The following is a 12,964-nucleotide window of genomic DNA, read 5'->3' on the forward strand; positions in this document are numbered from 1 at the left end:
CTGCGCTCAACTGCCTGTGCCATGAGGGGAGGCCTGAGTTTACCTTATTTTCCATCATGACTGTCCACTTCATTTTTAGGATGCTTGAGTTGAGGTTACAAGACTGCACTGGGAAGATGTTTTCATTTTTCATGTCTTTATTGTCCTATGGCGTCCTCCCTGGCAGCAAGTTTTCAACCATCAAAATGCTGATTACTAAAAGTCTTGTTCAAGACTTATTTCCTCTGTGTAATTTTCTAGGGCAATTCTACCTTGGCTATTTCCTTTATTTGGAATTTCATGTACATGTAAATAAAAAATAATCAGGAACCAATATAAAGTTGCTACTTTTTTTTTAATTATAAAGTGAGAATGTTAAAAAAAAAAAAAACCTACTATTAGCACTACTTCATAAAAGAAATCATTTTCACACTAAAAGGAAGCAGAAAATCCATGTCAGAAGAAAGGGCAATTCATGAAACACATTTTACTTTAGAAAAACACATTTATGTTATCCCTAGTTTTCTCATCTTAGCATTAGTATCCCCACGTGGTCCAGTACTTAGACAGCATTCAGGGATGAAGCTCTTTGGTGCAAACAAAGTAGGTTAGGAATATCACCCTTCTTCCGATCTGGCAGGATAATGATCACTATTACTACATCAGGTGTTGTGCTAAGTACCTTATATTATATCATCTCAATTTAATTGACACAGAGTTCTTACTAATATTCCAATTCTAAGGGTGAGGAGATGAAGGCTTAGAGAATTTGTTACTTTCCCAAAGTGGCAGAGCCAGTAAGTGATGAAATTACATTCAAACATAGGTGTATAGTATTCCATAGCCCAAGGTCAAAAATTTACATAATATTGCCTCTCAGAAGTACAAAATGAGGGCCTCCGCTGGTGGTGCAGGCGGTGGTTGAGCACTGTGCTGTGAAGCTGTCCTTAGCCTCTGCAGTGCTGGTTCGATCCCGGCTGGCTGGAGAGGGTCCCACATGGTACTGCAGACCTCTCCTGTCTCGCCCGCTGCTCCCCTCAGCAGTGTGTTTTGTCAGTCTGCCTGTTCTGCTCCCCGCTCTGTCTCTGGTGAGTCCTCTCATCCTCCCGCACATATGGCCTGTACCCCAGTTCTTGTATAAATAAATAAATAAATCTTAAAAAAAAAAAGAAGTACAAAATGCAAAAGATCTTATTTGCTGAAGATTTCCTCTCAAGCCATATAAACAAACTCCTAAAGTTGAACCAACCACATATTGAGGTTTAATCCAGAGTTTAATCCAGGTTTAATCCAGGTTTAATCATACTTGGTGTTATTGATATTTTGGGCAAGATTATATACAGCAGAGCCTTTCCTCCCCAGCACCCCCATCAAAGACTATTTAACAGCATCCCTGGTTTCTCGCCACCAGAAGCCACTCTCCTCGTGAAGACATCAAATATCGCATCAATCAATGCCAAATGTCACCGGAAAGTCAAATCTGCCCTCTGTTGAGAAACACTCACGTAATCCAGTCTTCCCATAAAGACACATTTAAAGACAACCCAAACAACTATGTAAATGGAAAAGTAATGTCATAGGGCACAAGCACATTTTCTATGAATAGCCCTGTAAGATAATTTTAATATGCAATTGCATTTTCATTTCATTCTAATAATAATTTAAAACATTAATTAAAATGGTCATTTTTAAAGAAATTTGTCTTGAGTAAGAAAACAATTTTATTTTGTTTGTTATAAAAGGACACTTCCCAAAACTTACTATCAACCAAGAAAAACAACAACAATGAGATACCATGTAGGGTTAATATGCAAAGGATGTTCAGGGAATAATCGACACTATCCAGTTGAAAAGGCTTCCTTCTGATATGATACAACCATTAGCAAGATCAAAAAGTCTCTCAAGATTGAGTATTGATGGCAGCGAGATATCAAATGGGACCTGAGAAAAAGCACAAAAGTATTCATGAAATGCACCATTGATAGACATAAAGATCTGTCAGCACAAATACTGTAAGACAATGGAAGCTATTAAACTCTTACCTAAGGTAAGACACAAAGTTTCACATTTGTATACTACCGAAACATCACATATGTCATTTTATATCCTATTAAGAGTCATAGACTATTCTATTAAGGAGAAGATATTCCTGCAGATGTGGATTATTTGTATGTGTGGGATGATTACACGTGATTTTAAATGTAGGGCTCTTAGCCCTATTCCTACGGAGATGCCTTTGTCCATAACAGGTCACCTGGTTGACAAGTCTCCCTCCTGCTCTAGAGTTTAAATGCTGTTGCAACGAAGCAAATTATGTTTGAGCTCACTCTCTGAAAGAGCAGGTTGCCACACTGAGGATGGTGTAGTCAAAAAAAAAAAGAAAAATCAAAACTATACACTGCTGTGTGACTATTGCTCCATTATCTGATCTGGAGAAGCATCAGAAAGACAAGAAGAAAACATATATTGACTGGGGACCCACTTCCTGCAGATTCAGGCCTTTATAAAAATGAATGGGCAGGCAACATGGAGAATGACCCCATTGAACATACCCAAATCCTGGTCAAAAAAAAAAATTAGATGTCTTAATTTGTCTGCTTGTTAAATTAAACTTTTATTCTCAAGAAAGCACACTGAACCTAAAGATGGAGACTGTTTTGTATTTTTCTTCTTTTTATTGGATTAAAAAATGACAGAATTATTCCAGCACTTTCTATAACTTCAAATATCGAAGAGGTGGAAATAAAAACAAACTATACTGTGATTTCTTGCTCAATCCTGGAGTAATCAGTATTACCAGTTTCTGAATCCTTCTAAAACTTTAAAAATCTTTATGCAAATGTATATTCATGTGGGTTTGTTCTTTTCTTTCCTTTTTGAAAAAAGAATAACTAGGTTTCCATTATTTCCTTTTTCAATTTCTAATATGTAAGAGGAACCCATCCCCAATCAATTCAGGGAAGCAGAATAACCACGGGGAGGTTACGAGCTTGCATTCTGCAGTAAGACTGTCTCATTCAAATTTAGACCTGACCACATACCAGCTATGTGAGGTTGGGGAAAATATCTGATCTGTATGAACTTTAATTTTCTCATCTATAAAATGGAAATAATAATAGTTTCTAAATCAAATTGTTGTAACAAGGATGGAATGAATTTATACACATAAAACAGGAAAAACACAGCTAGCACACAATGAGAGCTCAATAAAAGCTACATATTATTACCACCATTGAACACATTATTTTTAATAGCTACATAACAATGCATGAGATTTTCCTGATTTATTCGATCATTCTCTATAGAGGTTGTACCTAGCTTTTGTATATACTTCTCTCTCTCTCTCTCTCTCTCTCTCTCTCTCTCTCTCGATACATATCTATATCTATATCTATATCTATATCAATATAGAGATAGATCTATCTCTATCTATATAGAGAGATAACAAGATATAGATGTATAGATATAGCACCTTGGGTATAGGTGTTTTTATTTCCATACTACTGGTTCTCCAAGGTGGTTGGTTTAGTCAAAGAGTATTTACATTTTCACTTTTTTAACATTTCTTGTTATCTCTTTTATTCAAAAATTCTTCTCATATTAAAGATAGAAAACAAAGTGACCAGGCTAGTTTTACATAACATTAGAAGGATTTTCATGACGTGATTTATATACTAGTGACAAGCAGAAGACATTGGCTTCTGATCCTTGACAATGAACCTGCAGAAGCAAATGACCATTTGTCAAAGGATGAAGATTAATTGCTGAGTTTATTTATGGAGACCACAAGTGAAAGTTTTGGAATAGGATGATAAAATAAAAACAACTGTCTTCCAGGAATAATTAAATCTTGTTCTTCCTCAAGATAAGACAAATCACCCTAAAATGTTAGAACCCACCCTTGTATTATTCCTCCCTTTCTAGCCACACATGCATTTCAAAACCTCCAAGCAGCTTCAAATTCCAACTATCGCTATCATGTTATCACACAGTAGTCTAGTTTCCTATTGATGAACACCATTCCTTAAATAATTTGGAAGTATAACATACAGATGGAAAAAGGAGAAATCATATATATATAACTTGATAATTAATTTTTGCAAAATGAAAATATTTTCACAGCCACACCCACATCAAAAGATAGAACATGAAATTTACCAAAGAAGTCCCTCTGGTGCTCCCTCCTTCCAACAAAGAAACCACCACTCTAACTTCTACACTAAGAGTTTAGTCTAAGTTGGGGTGTGTGTGTGTGTGTGTGTGTGTTTTAATTGCATGTAAGTAGAATCATAAAATATGTACCCTTCTGTGTCTGGCTGTTTTGTTCAACATTAAATTCTTCATCTTCCCCCATGCTGTTGAGTATGATGACAGTTCATTTTCATTGATGTGTAGTTTCCACTCTATGACTGCATCACTATTCATTTTCCAGATGCTAGGGCAGTTAGGGTATTTCAAATTTTTATTTGTAAACTTTGTTTCAATTATTTTGCTGTTATGAATAAAGAAGCCTTTTGGTACCCATATGTACATTATTTATGTTAGGTTTATACATAAAAGTTGAATTTGCTAGATCTTTGGTAATACACATGTTAATCTTTAAGCTGTTTCTACCAAACAGCTTTCTAAAATGATTGGCCAATTACACCCGATTCAGTTATTCTACATTTCACAAACTTCAATCATTTTACTTCTTAATTTTCCATTCTGTTGAATTTTTTGATATCTCTTCATGTTTTAAATGTCATATCCCTCTTTTAATGATGAACATAGTGTAGTACATAAAGATGTTGATTTAAAATGATATACACCCAATACCTTATCTAATGGTATAAATCAATGTTTCTTCAATTTTTTTATGTTATGTCCCTGAAAAATAATAATAATAATAATATTGAAAATATGCTTATGTCTCCTTGTTTAAGCATAGGTCTTTGGTCCAATTAATAATGAGTCAATTAATAAATGGTCATTATTTTTTCACACTAATATATACAGGCATTCTTAATATAATCTAGAAACTAGTCCTTTTTTGAGTATATGTAAATATTTTCTGCCACTCTAGCTTGACATTTCACTATCTTAGTTGTATCTTAAAATATATTCCAATTTATTTGTCTTTTACTTTATGATCGGTATTTGTTCTTAGGTCTTATTATGAAAGTTCTGCCATTACCAACATCATGAATACAGACTCCTATGGTTTCCTCTAGAAACCTTATTGCCTATCTTTCACACTGAGTTCTACAATCAATTTGGAATTGATTTTGTATATATTGTCAGGTAGAAATTGAAATGCATATTTTTCTATACAGCTATCCATTTGCCCTAGATTCATTTGCTAAAAAGATTGATTCTTCCTCCCTGAAGAGTCACCTCTGCCATAAAGCATGGGACTGGATCCATGCAAATCTCTTCCTGGACTCCATTTCTTTCCATTGGTCTATGGCTGTGCTTGTTCCAATTCCACCGTATTATTGTAGCTTTTGTTCGCCTGGAGAACTAGACATGTGTATCAGCTTCTTTTTTAAGATGATCTTGGCTGTTCTAGGTCCTTTGCATTTTTATGTAATTTTTCAGCTACTGTAAGGGATATCATTTACATTTTCATTTTTAACTATGTGCTCTGCTACATAGAAAAAGTATATATTGGTACATTGGTATTATATAGAGTAACTTAGTTACATCCACTTACTCATTGTTAGAATTTATCTCAATGCTATTTTGGATTTTCTGTATGTGTGAATGAGAATTTGATTCCTTTCTTTCCTGCACTTATATCTTTTTATTTTCCTTCCTTTACTTTAGTGGCTAAGAATTCCCCATGTAATGATTATGAGAAATGAAAAAAAGTGTCTTTTAACATATGATTAATTTACTTTTCAATTCAGGGTAAAAGAAGTTCATTTAATGAGTGGCATTATAAAATTGTCTACTACTAAAGCTACACCTTTTCCTTACCTACGTCTTGTGTTACTTTTTAAAATTTATTTCTAGGCATTTTATAGTTTTATTATTGTGATGGAATTTCAAATTACTAATTCTTGTATCAGGTGTTTTATCAGATTCTATTAATTCTAAGCATTTCAAGTAACTACTGGGTTTTGGTTTTACAATTATATCACTTACAAATATAATTTTATTCTTTCTATTTTATTATTTCTTAATATTTATGTTACCGATTATGTTCTTTTGACAAATTGAAATAAGCAAAATTTTCAAAGTAATGTTGATTCACAGATGTCCTACTGAGTTTTATTATTCCTGAAACTTCTATTTAAATTATAAATAGAAAGGAACCATTTAAACATGTTCCAGGCCGTTTATGAGATAAAATTTTTTATTGAACCAAAAAATAACAACGCCACTATCATCAAAATCTTAAGTCCAATTTAGAAAAGAATGTCGAATTAGGTGAAAATGCTTACTTTATTTCATGCATTATATCAGAGCTATAAGTGTTAAAAGTTTCTGAATATGCCTGAGGAAGTGAGAGTTAAAGTTTCTTCTCAGAGAATTCAAGATTTAAAAAATAAAATAAAATTTACAAGATTTCAAATGAAATGATAGTGTTAAAAGGTAAAAGTATTTCTTTAGACATGTTTCTTGACCTTATCTATTCAATCATTATTTACCTGGGCAGTGAGACCACACAAATTTTTACAATGAGAACACACCCCTGATGTGTGGACACTTGAAGGGACTTGCCCAAGGTTCCATAGTTAGTTAATCAGAGCAAGGATTCATACCCAGGCAGCCTGGCCCTCAGGACACACTCCTAACAGTTCTCTGCCTGCCTCTCCCCTACTGCCCAGCTGTCAGTCAACCATGCAGTGCCTCTGCTCAGTGCAGCTGCCCCATCCTCTCCCAACTGACTTCCTTCTCCTGCCCCTCCCAAGGGCTTAGTGGACACATTTCCAGCTTCAGCTTTTGGAAAGATAAGGGAGGTTCTAGGCCTGCTGTAGGAAATTTCTCAAGTAAAGTTAAGCTTCAGGAAAATTTATTGAATTTCTCTCTTTATTATTCAGTGGAAACAAGATTGGCAAAAAATGAAATCAAACAGTAGTCTTTAATTTTTTCTTTTTTTTCATAAATAGTTTTGAGTCCAAATTGTCCAGGGTAAGATACTAGGGAATTCTGCTTTCTTTTCCTTGATTAGGAAAGGCTTTGTAGAGAGAAAGGAAGAAAACAACTTGGCAGGTGGCAGACTGCAAATCAGTTGAAGTTGTTTATGATTTGTTGAGCAATATTAAAGACATGGTGATGCTTTTGCCTGTGTAGAGAAGATAAAAGTCTGAGATAGTAGGAGGAAGGTAAAGGAAGTTAATCAACTTGGGGAATACTGAAGAGCTTCATTAATATCTTGCCCGGACTTGAACTTGTTTTGAGGAGTTTTGAAAACCACTGAGAGTTAAAAGTTATTTGCCAATGCTGTATTTTATATGAGCTTCTGCATGGAAACTAGATTCTGTCATAATGAAAGATTTTATTACTTCTGTTCTTTTGTTCCAATAATTGTCCTTGATAGAAAGAAAAATCTTACAGTGTCATAGTATCTATGATTTTTCTCATCTAATGAGTTTTTATTGAGCACCTACTCTGAGACCTCTTCTTGCTTCTCAACACAGTGTCAGTTACCTTTTCAAGTGTTAATGACCAAGTAAAAAAGGAGGAAAGCCAAATTACCAGTAATCAATTAGGTTTGCCTTCTCTTGCACTTGATAAGTGGGACACCGAAAGCCTTGTGATATGGATGGATTTGACTTTCTTCCTTTCAAGAGCTTTAAAACACAGAGAGTAACAGCCATGGAAAAATGTTTTTAATAACTTCAGGTAGGAACGCCCATACTGTTTTCCCACAGCATTCTCATGTAAACATTTTTGACCATGTTTTCTAACTCTTCTTAATATATATCAGTTGAGTCTTTGAAATCGATGATTTATTGCATTTTTTTCAGAGTGGGGAAAAACATCCATTTGAAATCAAAAGGAAAACATGATAATAGCTTACTTAACAATTTGTATCATGAATGACTGATGGCCCATCTAATAAAAGTTCCAGATGGGACAGAACCGGGTATTTTTGGTTTCAATGTATTAATATGATTAAGAGAATCCCAATACCAACAGTAATTGATACGATCCTTCCCAGTCTAATAGATAGAGCTCTCAACTCTTAGGGAGCTTAGAAGAGCTTGAACACCACTCCACCAGACCACAGACGATTTCACACTTTGCTGAGAACAAGATCATCTTTTCACCACTCTAACTTTTGTCTGTTTTTTTTTGTTTTGTTTTGTTTTTTTTACATAATATGAGATCAACGGGTCATCTTGGTAAGATAGCAGTTTTGTTAAATTAAATTTTAAAGAAAAACATTGTTATAAAGACAATTGTCAGAGAACAAGAAAATAAAAAGTGAAAGTCAGGATAGAGGAGAGACAGCAGCTATGCTGGGAACTGGATCAAATGTTACTCTTAGAATAGGGTAGAGTCTTCTTACATGACCATCCCCATCATCATCACTACAACCACAGGCCTGGAGATGGTTGTTTTTTCCTTGAGTGCTCTAGCAAAATTCTCCTTTAGATGATCCTTTAGATAAAGGATGATTCTAAGATATGTTGCCCCTTCTATACAGGAAATCAAATGCTTCAACTCAGTCAAAAAATGTTTCAGTCACATAAGGGGCCCTCTCTCCTTTCTCACATTGAAGTAGATATCAAAAATGCTTTGAACAAGTCCCTTTTATTGATATACACGAAGAGCATCTACAGGAGGGCATTATATTGAGACTACATTCACTGGGATGTATGTTTGAAAAAACAGCTTACATTATATTCATAGTTTACAGCTGTGGCATAATGAAAAACAAATATTTGGTTTTTGTCCAGGTCACTAGCATAGAGCTCCTAAAACCCTTGGAAATTGCTTTTTTTTGTATGCTAATAGATTGACTCATGGGCCTGCACAGTGCCTAGGTAGGTTTAGGATGGGACTCCGTGCCAGGAAAAGCAACTCTGTGATTAGAGGGTCAAAAAGCTCACCCTTTGCCCCAAGCCCTGGGGAGAGAAGAGGGGCTGGAAATGACTTCTGTCATGACAGCAATGTTATAATCAACTGTGCCTTCATAATGAAAACACTAGAAAGGTGGGCTTGGGAGGAGTTTCTTGGTTGGTAAGCACATGAATGTGCTGAGAAGGTGGCACACCCAGAGAGGGCTGGATGTCCATATCTTACTCTGTAACTCTCTGCAATGTGAGCTGTTCTGCCATATTTCCTTACTACTAAACTGATAATTTTAAGTTAATGACTTTCTTCAGTTCTAATGCGTTATTGAACTTATGCTGGCATCAAGGAAACTCCCAACAGGTCTGCTGGGCAGAAATGTCAGTAGCCTGGAAACCTCATTTGCAGTTGGCATCTGACCTTGGGGGCAGTCTTGCAAGACTGAACCCTTGGTTTGTGGAGTCCATGCTAACTCTGGCAATAGTGTCAGAATTGAGTTGAATTGATGGGGTCAGAGAATCGTAGAAACTTTTGGTGTCCGGAAAAACCACAAAACATCATGTCTGATATTATATAAATTAGGGCAGTGGCTAGTAGTACATCCCTTTGGGGCCTGTAGTATTGTCTGTCCTCCACCATCACCTTGGAATCTATGTGCACACATTGCCCTTCCTACCCCACCTCGGCCTGGCCAAGGCACTGTTGATGAGAAATGTTAGGACTGGCAGTGATATCTGCATTATGGACGTATGCCTCTTGCAGGGTTCTATTTGAGAAAACAATCCTTTAAGACTACAAGAGCCCCTTAAAAGAGTGAAAGTTTCAGCTGTACATATCCTGACTTATTCTGACTACTCAGGACTCTAAGGCCTAGAGAAAAGAGTCTTTGAAATCTGACACCCTATTGTGCAGAAAGAACAGCTGCTCGCTCTCTCCAGGAAAGTATTTTTCACCATACAGAGAACTAATAAAGGGTCTCAAACAGGGCAAATACCCTTTAAGATATCAAAAGCTCTAATAAGAACAGGAAGCATGAGTTATCCAGCCTGCAACGAAGTGAGTAGAATGAAGATTAGATGAGCATTCTTAGCCGATGGTTCAGTGTTTATAAGCAAAGGTTCGGGGATAGAGTTAAAGGAAAAAGTTTTCTTGGATTTAACAGAAATGGCTGTATATTCAATGTACTGTAAAACTGAATGTCTGCTCCTTATTCTCTTGGGAGCTGTGAAAGTAGAAATCCTGATATAGTACTTATACATGATTACATTTCACTTTACATCATTGGCTTCATTTTCAGAAAATGGTTTTAAAGCTTTGCCAAGTCCTTGTTTTTATGCTCTGGAAAAATAATTTCTCTGAGAAAGGAAGCCTGCACTTATTGAGGATTGGATACGGGCTGGAGTCTTGCTGCAAAGAGTTTATTTCGCTTGTAAATTAACTGTTAAAATGGAGGTCAAAAGAAAATGCGATTGAACTATGGGTCATATTGTAGAATGTATTTTTAATCTTGAGTGGGTGAACATATGTATGATGTTTTCCCCTGACTTCCACATTAGCAAATAAACATTAAACCAGAAAGCATGTTCCAAGTTCTCTTTAAAACTCTTCTATTTCCAATAAAGAAAGATTCATTGAGCACCCTTTGGTATTCATCACTAGTCAGGGGTCTTCATTTTTTATTTTTTAACTTATCACTGCAGTTCAACTTCCTGGGAAGCAGGCAGTGAGATGAACTTAGTTTTCAGAAATCTAGTGAGGGATGCTCTTGGGATCCACACCCATGGGGTGGATTAGGTAGAAAGAGACTGGATTAGGTAGAAAGAGAAGATGGGCTGTGATTCAGTCACAACATGGGAAGATCTGAAGCTGGAATGGCCCCTTGGATCTGTCCCAAATCACATGGAGAGGTCAGATCTCTGCACCCCCATGTAAACCAACAATTGGAAGTATACTTCCCTGACAAAGAGGACTTTAATCAAGAGCAATTCCTGGAAGAGGGTCAAGAGCTGTGTTAATCAGCACATTTCCAGAACTGGTAAAATGAATTCTTCACTCCTTAAGGGGAGATCTGTGTGACTCAGTGCAGGGACAGGACAGGGATACATATTTAATTCAATGGTTAACTATACAGATGTTATGCAAACTGCATATTGGTGTATAACTAATGCATGATAAGGGGAGACTGATAGTAATAACCAAGAATTCTTATACCAAATTTCCTCATGATTCTTTCCTGGGTCATGGTAAAACAAGCTTAATACTTTCTCAGTATCATTTCTATTAATTGTTTTATTTGATTACCCTTAGGAACATCCCCATTCTAGAGTATGAGGAAGAGAGTTAGAAACTAAGGAGTAGGAAGAAGATTCAGAAATAATATCTCCCTTCAAATAATTCTTTGTTGTAAACTTAGATATGAGGAACTCAATAATTTCCCCTGGAATCTAGTTTTATTTGAGAAACTCCCTATGGAAGTCATAGAACCTTCCATAACATTCCCAAAATTGAAAGTATGAAAATGTTGGTGTCCAGTGTGCTGAGCCCATGGGAGGGGCAGGAAAAGGAAGTCAGGTGAGAGAGGGTGGGGCGGCTGCAATGAGCTGGGCAGTAGGGAAGAGGCAGGCAGAGAGCAGTTAGGAGTGTGTCCTAAGGGCCGGGCTACCTGGGTATGAATCCTGGCTCTGATTAACTAATTATGGAACCTTGGGCAAATCCTTTTAAGTTTTCAGGCTTCAATATCTCTCATGAAAAATAAGGAGGGGTCTCCCTAGTGGCTCAAAGGGTTAAGTGTCAGCACTATGAAGATATCCGCAGCCACTGCAGGATGAGTTCAATCCCTGGCCAGGGAGCTGACCCACATGGCACAGCAGATCTCTCATATCTTGCCCACTGTTCCCCTCAGCAGTGTGTTTCAGTCAATCCATCTGTTCTGCTCCCCACTCTGTCTCTGGTGAACCCTCTTACCTCTCCACACCTCTGACCTGTACCCCAGCTCTTGTATGCATAAATAAAAATCTTAAAAAAAAAAGAAAAATAAGGATAGTAATAGTACCTGCCTGAACTAGAAACAGAAACCTAAGGTCAAACATGTCAATTCAGAATGCATGTATGTATTAATTTCTTACTGCTGTAAACAAATTTACTGCAAACTTAGTGGCTTACAATAGCAGAAATATATTCTCTTACAGTCCCAGAGATAAGAAACCTGAAGTCATTTTCATTATACTAAATCAAGGTGTCTAAAGGGCTGGTTCCTTCCAGAGGGTCGAAGGGGAGAATTGTCACTGCCTTTTTTAGCTTCTAGAGGCCTCCTGCATTCCTTGTCTTGCACCTTTTTTTTTTCTCCTTCAAAGAATTTCACTCCCATCATTACACTGTCTTCCCCTTTTCTGTTGTTAGGCCTCCCTCCAACATTCTCCTATGAGGACACTTGTGACTGCATTCATGGCCCACCTGGATTATCCAGGATAATCTCAACGCTGATATCCTTAACTTCATCACATCTGCAAAGTCATGTAAGATTGCTGGGGGGCCATGAACCTGTCTATCACAGTGGGTGATTAAATAAGATGGCTTAGTTAATAAGACCACTACATTTATATCATAACTGCTCAACTGAGTTTTAGTCATTAAGTTATTGAATCATTTCTGTTAAAAAATTCATGGCATTTCTGCCTATTATGCCAGAAGGTATTGGTGTTCACTAAAATATAAACTTGTTCTTCTATAATTCTCTATATTCTTGTACATTAGGTTGAGACCAATAGGATACAAGGACAAAATACCATAACCATTCCCATTCCAAGCTGTCACCCTAATTTATTGCCTAAAGTCAGACACTTTTGTGTGTGTGTGTGTGTGTGTGTGTGTGAGAACCTCGCTGGCAGCCAGGGATGGAACCGGCACTGCAGAGGCTTGCGGGCAGCCTCGCAGCCCAGCGCTCAACCACTGCGCCACCAGGGGAGGCACTAAAGTC

At 36.7% G+C, this 12,964-nt stretch overlaps 1 protein-coding gene across 1 annotated transcript in view; it reads right to left on the reverse strand.

Moving 5' to 3' along the window:
• Window positions 1–1,800: 1,800 nt before the first annotated feature.
• The window catches only part of CFAP54 (cilia and flagella associated protein 54), a gene marked incomplete at both ends in the record, with an annotated part of 221,081 nt that continues 209,917 nt past the window's right edge, over window positions 1,801–12,964 (reverse strand). Inside the window, 1 exon segment of the mRNA XM_084254923.1 lies at window positions 1,801–1,920. Within this exon segment, the coding sequence (XP_084111049.1) occupies window positions 1,801–1,920 (120 nt within the window).

This window comes from Talpa europaea (assembly GCF_964194135.1).
Source record: "Talpa europaea genome assembly, chromosome: 15".
NCBI classification, from domain to species: Eukaryota; Metazoa; Chordata; class Mammalia; order Eulipotyphla; family Talpidae; genus Talpa; species Talpa europaea.